General features: G+C 31.4%; 2 protein-coding genes across 4 annotated transcripts in view; both read right to left on the reverse strand.

Annotated features, from left to right (window-relative positions):
* Positions 1–236: 236 nt before the first annotated feature.
* Positions 237–1,847, reverse strand: LOC112509386 (auxin-responsive protein IAA1-like). Of its 2 annotated transcripts, none has more exons than XM_025114322.1 (5): positions 1,581–1,847; positions 1,290–1,474; positions 1,063–1,174; positions 870–942; positions 237–702 (listed from the first exon to the last, which is right to left on the reverse strand). In XM_025114322.1, exons 1-4 carry the CDS (start codon positions 1,805–1,807, stop codon positions 882–884), a joined length of 585 nt encoding a protein of 194 aa, XP_024970090.1. In that variant the 5' UTR covers positions 1,808–1,847; the 3' UTR covers positions 237–702; positions 870–881. The 2 variants fall into 2 exon arrangements, with proteins under 2 accessions (XP_024970090.1, XP_024970091.1); XM_025114323.1 differs by having other exon boundaries at positions 237–748.
* Positions 1,848–8,054: 6,207 nt separating this feature from the next.
* The window catches only part of LOC112510199 (auxin-induced protein IAA6-like), a 4,055-nt gene continuing 2,418 nt past the window's right edge, over positions 8,055–9,691 (reverse strand). For both annotated transcript variants that reach the window (XM_025115526.1, XM_025115527.1), the window contains exon 3: positions 8,055–8,243. In XM_025115526.1, the coding sequence (XP_024971294.1) occupies positions 8,168–8,243 (76 nt within the window). In that variant the 3' untranslated portion in view covers positions 8,055–8,167. The remainder of the gene's footprint in view (positions 8,244–9,691) is intronic.

Here is a 9,691-nt window from a genome sequence, read left to right on the forward strand (position 1 = left end):
ATATTAAAAACTTTAACCATGTTTGTATCTATTTTATGTTACAAAATATATTCTTTTAATATTTTAGAAATTATGAAATAAATTTGTTTATTAATATTTAATATCCATGTTTACAATATATTGATAGAAAAATAAAATTGGCAAGAAATTAAAAAGAAAATTCAAATAAATATTAGAAAAAAGAAAAGATAATTCTACTGTACCATTTGCTATTGCTATTGCTATTTGCTAGTACATAACAAAGCTTTTTCCAATTTACAAAACCCTAAAAAAGCACGCTTTTTCAATTTGGCGGTTTGTGTTCACCCAAATCCTCAACAAGCATTTTTTGTACTTACCTCATGCATGTGGATTTTATGTACTTGTAAAATATTCCTAATCCTTCAACCATTTTCCTACTCGCCAAATTACTTGTCGTCCTCTTTTCACCAATTCCTTACTCGATATCCCATGCTTAACCGAACCGAACCGAACCGAACGAAACCGAACCAAACCAAATCAAACCAAACTACCAGCCCTGTATATCTCACTCTGCACGGGCTTAATTAGAGATTGGGATGTACACGGATATATCATTTACCCCCAAATTATAGAACGGTTGTTTCTGTGAAACCCCAACACATGTCTTAATCCCCATACTGATCATGCCTCTAATCCAACAATAGTCAACCACTGCTTCGAAGTTGTTCTTGATGTTGTAGTCTAATTAAACGAGAAGAACTTAATTAGATTGTAAATCATTCACGACCTACATGAATTGGACATAATTCAAGTTTCTGAATAGTGATTGAAACACGGTTAATTGTTGAAAGTTGTTGTGTGAGTAAATTGAAATCAGGAAAATGGAAGTTGTTTGTGATCATGTATACCTGATCTGTTAATTAATTCATGGCTTCTGAACTTTTCATTAATCTTATTCGCTTGCAGGATTCAACAAACATCCTGCAAAATTGATCAGATACAGAAAATTGTTGGTTAATTTCTTCATGAAAATGGAAGTGTGAGATGAATTTATTAGAAATTAATGTTAGTGATCGTTTATGAACATGCTTGCAGACTTACTTCCATGGAACATCACCAACTAACATCCAATCTCCTTCTTTATCTTCATATGTTGGAACGTATTCCAGACCGTTCACAGGATCCATCAGCTTCCTCTCGTTCAATACATTTCCTGTAACAATTACTCAATACATTAACTAATTGTACTCAATTGATTATGAATTGAAATTAAGATATAACATGATTAATCAACAATCAAGTCTGAGATCCATAGTTGATCTACTTACGAACGGTGAAGCAGGAGAACAGGTTTTCAAAAGCGCACAGAAGCTGCTGATAGCCTGTGAACAATTCCAGATCTACCTTTCTCAAATACGGTGCTCCGTCAACCGCCACCTTTACATATTTGCAATCACTCTTTGTCATGTTCTTTCGGTAAGATCTAACCGGCGGCCATCCTACCACTTGTTCCCTGTAAAATCCGTATATTCCTTCTCGTATCAATCAATTCAAGTGATCAATTTCAGCTAATCTCGGTTGATTATAAAGCGCGTGAAATAAAATATACTATAACTTACATAGACGGAGGAGATTTCATGACGACGGAGGATGTGGTGTCGGATTGATCATTGGCCCCCAATTTCAGATCAATCATATCGGAAAACCTTCGCTTGGTTCCTAAACTTCTTCCGCGAGATTCACCTGGTAATCCTAAGGTCAGCTCTGTATCATCGAAATTAGGGCTACCGTCGACGGTGGCGGTAGTAGGTATCTCCGACGTGATGTTGGATGTTTCCGATGACATGGTGTTTGGTGGAATCTGATCTTGTGATGATATGACTGTTTGGAAAAAAGTTGGTAGTTTGAGAGGGAAGGAATCGGAAATCTCTGATTAACGCATTGTGGGCTGTTGTATAGTTATATAGGGAGAGGCAACAATTCATCGGACCACTGATATATAGACACGTGTTATTTTGAGGACTGCGAGTCCATGATAACGTATGTGCTTCCCTGGCCCTTGGGGTGCATCTCGGCGGTCCATTGCCACCACCACATTCATCTCTTAAGGTGTGATTATTAGATTGGATCAGAAATAACATAAGAGTGATCACTATTTTTCTTATTTTAGCACACGATATACTATAACTGTTGAAAAAAGAAATACTATAAATTTTCAAAATCTGTATTTTAACATAACTGTTGGAGAAGTTTTATATTTCTAGAACTCTGAGATTAGTTCAAAACCGGGTTCATATAACTACCAACTCGACAACACCCATTTGAGGTTACTAAAATTAAAATATGTTACTACTAAGAATTTGAAATAAAAAGAGTTGTGATATAGTGATTGAGATCCTGGAGGATGTGGTGGAATATTACATCTCTCCAGTGTTTGATTTCAGACGTACACAACAATTGTGGCTAGTGAGTTTATTAGATTGGTTTCTTGTAATTATAATTTGTCAGGATTAGTCCAGACATTAGGGGTGCTCAAAATACTGACCAACCCAACCCGAAATAACCCAAAAAAAATCCACCCCAAGGTAACCCAACACATAGTTGATACAAAATTAAACCAACCCATATCTATTAGGTTGGAATTGGGTTAGGATTATTTGAATCCAACCCAACTAGATGAATCTGATGCACTTCTATATTATAAATTTAATACGATTTTTAAGTCATTGGTTAACATATATACATTAGATATTAGACCAATCCATGACTAGCTAGATTCAAAATTATGTTACAATATCAACCGTAATTTTACTTTTTTATTTGCATGAACCTTCAACTTTTCTTTTTTGTATTTGTTAGTCTTTTTTGTATGTTATCATTTTTCGATTTTACTTCGTTTAAACATAAATATTTAGTTAGGTTGCAAAATAATATAGCAAAATTTCAACCCGACCAACCCACACAGTTTGGGTTGAGTTGATACTTTTTCAAACCGTAAAAATTGAATTAATTTATTCAAATGTCTTCAACTCGATCAACTCAACTCATATATTACTTTATAAGAAATAACTCAAAACACCCTAAAAAAGGAAATTTGAAATAAAAATAGAATATGTTGGCAACAAAGAATTTGTATTTATGGTAAGGTGGGATGGGACCCAGAGACAAGCATGTGAGTGTGTTTGTTTGTCGGATACAAGAAAGGGGCCTTGTTTTGAATATTGGACCGGTTCAAACCGACACGTGCGTCTTCTAGATTACATCATTAACCTTTCACAATTTTTTTATTATTAACTTAGATATTCAATTCGTTATGTAGAACCATTTACCTAATTGTTTACCCCGTAAGTATTTATCGATAGAAGTCAATATTATGATTTATTTTAATGCATAAGATTTTAGTATATTAATCGAATACAATAATTTAGTGGATAAACGCTTACCTGAGTAAGAGTCGTCATCCTCACTTACCGGGTAAGACTCTCCATCATTCTCATCGCTCTTACCCGGTAACATTTTTGACCATTCTCATGTTCATTTGATGAGGAAATTTATCCGATAAGTACTTATCAAGTAAGTGTTTAGTAAACGGCCCCTAAGTCAACTAACCCCATGAAGACCACCCGTTTTGTAGGTAGCCTGGAGTCATTACATCTGAACCTCCATTGGTACAAAAGGATTTTTTTCCCTTCTTGGATTCGAACCTGGTAACCCCAGACACTTTTAAACTTTGGAGCTTAAATTCAAATTAATCGGATACCAACCTTATGGTTTACCTTTCACAACTTTACTTAAATTAATTTACGGCTCATCATATCAAAACAAAGTCTCGTTACTAAACACTTATCCGATAAAAGTTTATCCCTTTCGGTCGCCTCAGCTTCTGAATCCAATCTTGAACGTTCAGTTAGGCATTCCGGTAAAATTCAACAGTATCATTTACCTTACTAGATAAGATTTTAGTTTATCAGAATGGTATATTGATATTGTATGCAATAATTTACCCAATAAACACTAAATCTTACTCAGTTGTTACTCTCACTTATCAGATAAGATCTTAATACTTACCACTGCTCTTACCAGGTAAAATAATTAGTCTTTGTTATGTTTATCCAGTAAAATAGTACGACTTGATAAGCACTTACTGAATAACGTTTGATAATTAAAATGCCGCACGGTTTTAGAAATATGTAATTATTACACTTTTTAAATAACTAAGATGACACTCTAACACTGGTTTCTTCGGCTTATAATTAATAGAAAAATAAGAAAATAAAAACTTACTTTTGAAAGTAGACATATATATTTTGTGACAAATTAAAATAGAAATGTGGATATTTAATTAGAGACGAAGAGAGTACTAATTTTCTTGTTACATTTTTAAATAAGGGCAAATTGCATGAAAAAAGTAACGTACTTTAATTTGATTCCTATTTTGGGTAACGTACTTTAAGAACTTTCATTTTGGTACTCAAGATGTAAACTTGTATACATTTAAGTACATGTCATTAATCACGTTAGCAAATAATAGTGAGTTGAATACCACATCACTCGCCACATCAACATGATAACCGGTTACCCGAGTACTTAAATATCTAAAACTTTACATCTTAGGTAGCAAAATGAAAGTTTTAAAAGTACGCTACCCAAAAAAAAAACAAGTTAAATCACGTTATTTTTCATGCAATTTACCCTTTAAATAACCGTTATCTAGCAACCATTCATGTCATCTTATCAAACACGAGTTATTCATCACCAATATAACAATTATTCGTCTTCCATTTCTTTTAAAGATTTTATAATATTCACATGTGAATCTTTATTCAAAAAAATATTCATATATTCTAATTCTATACAGAAAACAGATCGAAAACGTATAGTCTTTTAGTTTAAAACTCAAAATATTGAAATCCGATGAATCAAAAACGTTGAAGATTAATTCCTTCATTTTTTGCGGAGAGATTCATAGGGTTTCTACATGTTCACGTTATGACCAAATTCGTGGAGTTATAACACATGGTGTTTTTATATTCATAATGCATGTGGTTTATACGTTCTTTAAACACATTATTCTGGTTTTGGCCAAACAATGCATGCACTTAAATTAAATCGTTTCAAATAAACACTTAACCGGTAAACGTTTGCATATAAGATTCAATATCATCACTTGTTTTATTGGCTAAAATTTTTGTCCATCCAAATGACATCGTATGCAACAATATATCTGGTAAAACTTAATTAAGCGGGTAAGAGTGGACACTCTCACTTACTCAATAAGACTCTCAGTTCTTGCAATCGCTCATAACAGGTTAGATTTTTGTTCATCCAAATGGTGTCGTATAAAACAATTTATCCGATAATTATTAATTGTGTAAGAGTCGTCACCCTCATTTACTGTGTGAGACTCGGTCTTTTCTGTCCCTCTTACAGGGTAAATTCTTGGTCATTGTCATGTTCATTTGATACACGATTATCGGATAAACATTTGGTAAACAACACATAAACCTTTCACAAAAGTAGTTTTTTTTACGGTATAAAATTTTCATGCATCGTATCCTTATAATTACAAAAATTTCACTTCTATTGACGAACTTACAGATACAATTATCTATGGTCTTCCGACAAATTGGTAACACAGTCTTAAACTTCAAATTAATGGCGAGATATTTTGAGAATAGAAGACCCGTCACTAATATGCAAGGCCCTTTTTTTTTGCAATTAGCATACTAAATGTGTGATTTTTTAACATGGCCCCCTATAGCACACTTTCGGGCCTTTTAAATATTTATCAGAAGACAAAAGTGATACGCCTCATCATCGTCTATGTAATTTGTATATATGTATTTGAGTTATCTCATTTGGCAGTTTAATCAAAAGTTTAGATATAACAAGGACTCCAAAAAGATTGGAATGTCCCTGCTAATTATAAGTCGGTAATTATAGAGAAATCATGCTTTTATGTATGTATATATAAGCGAAATATCGTATGAGAGTGAAAGTAAGGTGAGAAGTATAATAACGGATTTGGACCCTTGATCATCTTTAATCTCAAACCCACCTATGAATCGCGTTTGATATATGGATTGATCCGGTGCATCTCATCCTTATGTACATCCAAGCGTTAAGATCCTTCTTAGGCTTTTCATTTTCTTCTCAGCGGAACCCAACCTTGCAAATACATTATACATACATACATACATATGTATGTATGTATGTATGTATGTATGTATGTATGTATGTATGTATGTATGTATGTATGTATGTATGTATGTATGTATGTATNGTATGTATGTATGTATGTATGTATGTATGTATGTATGTATGTATGTATGTATGTATATATGTATGTATGTATGTATGTATGTATGTATGTGTTACGATAGGTAAGTAAATAAGGTCAAATAAAAAAAACTCATTTAAAGACAAATAATATAGAGAGAAGTGTCGTTAGTAATCCAAAAATTGTTTAGAAATTCGGAAACCGTCCACATCGTGATAATGTCCAATATGTTCTTTTTTTTCATGAATATTCATCATAAATAATACATTTATGATAAATATGGACGTGTTAGTAATAATGAATAACACATTCATAATGAATATAATACAACATTTATGATGAATAACACATCTATATTTATGAAGAATATGTCATGTTGTGGGTGGTTCCTGGGGATCCTGTTCAATTTCAGCTTCCAAATGAAACGCGCCACTATCAAACAAGATTATGGTAAAAATAAGAAAACAAAAAAACCATATTCAGATGCAATTATGAACAAGGACAACACATGGGTTAGCAGATGATCTGGCTACGACCTGATGCGTGAATCACATGTGATTTGCAAACGATTTTAATGTAAAATCACATATGAATCAGTCATTTTCATATTATCATATTTTATTACTGTTTTCATAATAAACCTGACTCATATGTCTCGGAAGAAATGCTTAGATTTTTTATTTTTTATTTTGAAAAATAAAATGATAAAGAAGAAAAAGTATATCTTATTTTGAAAAAATCAATGTTATTGTTTTATAGTTAATAAAAAAATATCATAATTGTGTTTGACCCTTTTTTAAGATGTCTGAATGTACATGCATGCACACGTACGAGAACATGAATTTTCACAGTTCCATAGGTTCAGCTCCTGTTCCTTCAATTCATCTATTTTATTCAGCTCCTGTTCACTGTATCATATTATCGAATATCCCCAATTTTCCCTTATCTTATTCTTTCTCACATATATTAAATAAAGTTATATTTACGTAAGATCGATCGATCGATCGCTTTTTATGAGATCGTAAAACATGTTATAAAAGTTCAGATGCGTATCGTGAATGTTTGATGTGTTTTTCTTACGAATATTCACTGTATTTTTCATGCATGTAGATGTTCGTGTTTTCATTTGAGGATTCGGTGTTATGAATATGCATGATTTTGTTTTGGAAGTTCGGTGTTTTTTGCTGTAAAGGCTTGACGAGATAAACAACTCAATCGAGACCCAAAATGTGTCTTGTATTGCATGATTCCATGAGATATATATATATATATATATATATATATATATTCAAACAGAACAATAACCAAATAAAAGAACACGAAAATAGATAAATCACATGTGATTTTACACTAACGGTCAACAGACGTCTCTTGCAACATTAGTTTGTGGGCAAGGTCGAATGAATCGCATGATATTTTACATGTAATTATGGTGTAAAATCATATGTGATTCGACCCTTTTTTTATTATCTTATTTGTGTATTGTTCTCGTATGAATCTCTCTCTCTCTCTCTCTCTCTCTCTCTCTATATATATATATATATATATACACACACACATACACAATTGAGTTTACGTGAAACCAACATGTTTTTGTGAGACCCGTGAAACCACTTTTTTACACTTGAAATTTCGGAGCAAAATGCAGTGAAAGTAAAAAAAAAACGAACCTTCACTGCGTCTGCTGTGAAGTTTCAAGTGTAAAAAAAATGGTCTCATGGGTATCACAGATACAAGTTGTTCTCATATCCAAACTTATTACCACAAAATTAACATCATTAATTATAATTAAGTATGCTACTTATCTTTTTTTTAATTAAGCAAACACACAACAATTAATACACGATTAATAATTTAACTTAACGAATTCCATGCAAATTACTACTTCATTAATCTCAATCTCGACTCGTCGTGTGTGGTACACGATCATTTGCATGGTACAATTCCGTTCGCATCCGACCTCTTCTTGATTCCTAGTCTCTTGCATGTTTCAGTAAACATTCTGCCGTCATCAGTTGTATTTTTATCGTTAGAGTCGATATTTAAATTAAAATCAAAATTATATATAAATCGTAACATGTTTGAATTTGTATTATAGAAGATAGATAATTAAGTTTTATTTTATGTACAACCTGATGACATTATAATAAAACTGGTTTTATAAACTACAAGGGTGGTGCCTGATTGATTTGAGCTTGGGCTCCAAAGGTCAAAGTGCCTAGAAGTCTCAAGTTCAAATCCAAGGAGAAATAAAAATCTCCTTATGGCCACGGAGGTTCAAATGCAGTGACTCCGGGTTACTCGCTTGGGATTATTCGGCTGGCATAGCAAGTTGGATATCTAGGTTAATAAATAAAAAAAACTGGTTTTATAGAACGTTTTCAAACGTTTCAACAAGTGTTCTATAACAATTTTTAAATAAAGTATCGTATTAGCTGTTTTATAGGACAATATTTGAAAAATTGTCCTGTAAAAAGATGGATTTAATAAGATATTTCTTAAAAATGTCCTATAAAATAACTAATACGACACTAATATTAAAAAAAAGGTCCTAAAATCTTGTTAATACAAACAAATACATTCTACAAACATATTATAACACTTTTAGATATGACGTTTTATAATTTGGTCTTATAAACTTAATTTTTATAAAATTATTATATTAAGATGTTTAATTTTAAACGTCTTATAAAACCAATTTTACGATAATGTGATACATATCATATTCGCATTTCAAGGCATAAAATCCGTGCCATTCTCTCAAAATGTATATTGCATATAAATACGAGAAATAGTTTCGATAACATGTGGGATAGGGACAAATTTGTAATTTACTACATTTTCATCTGGATTTCCGCTTTGTCGGCATCAAGCAAAACTTGAAAGCAAGAAAAAGTAAGTGTGAAATTGAAATTAAGGTCAATTATTTATATTAGATTATAAAGTATTTGATAAAAAAATTTAAAAACCATTTTTTATGTATTAAATATTGTTTATTGATACATATATTACTTAAAATTTAAGATTACAAATAAACTGTATATATATATAATTTATTTAAGTTTAATTTTTGAATTCATGTAACTAATTGCAGATAAATATAATCAAATAGAGGATAAACATCTCATTTTGAATATAAAGAATCTAAAATATAATTAGGATAATCATTGAGTTCTAACAAAATATTTAATTATTATCTTTATAAAAAATTATATTATTAAACCAAAATTAAATTAAAGAAATAGAGAAGAATAACGAGAAATTTTAAATAGTCTATACTATCTTATAAAACATTTGGCTAAAACTATTAAAAAAATCTTAAACCCGTTCATCCCTAAACGATTTCATTCCTATCCGATTTCATTCATATCTGAATTCGTGTAACTAACTGCAGATAAACACAATCAAATACAGGATAAACATCTCATTTTAAATATAAAAAATCTAAAA

This window comes from Cynara cardunculus (genome assembly GCF_001531365.2).
Source record: "Cynara cardunculus var. scolymus isolate 2C chromosome LG 3, CcrdV1, whole genome shotgun sequence".
In the NCBI taxonomy this organism is placed as follows: Eukaryota; Viridiplantae; Streptophyta; class Magnoliopsida; order Asterales; family Asteraceae; genus Cynara; species Cynara cardunculus.

Bases quoted from the DNA above. Each gene is read 5' to 3' on its own strand.
- LOC112509386 (XM_025114322.1), bottom strand. From the start codon at position 1,807: ATGTCATCGGAAACATCCAACATCACGTCGGAGATACCTACTACCGCC. The intron at 1,475-1,580 runs GTAAGTTATAGT...CGGATTTTACAG, and splicing joins ATGAAATCTCCTCCGTCTAT to GGAACAAGTGGTAGGATGGC. The intron at 1,175-1,289 runs GTAAGTAGATCA...TAATTGTTACAG, and splicing joins GTTCTCCTGCTTCACCGTTC to GAAATGTATTGAACGAGAGG.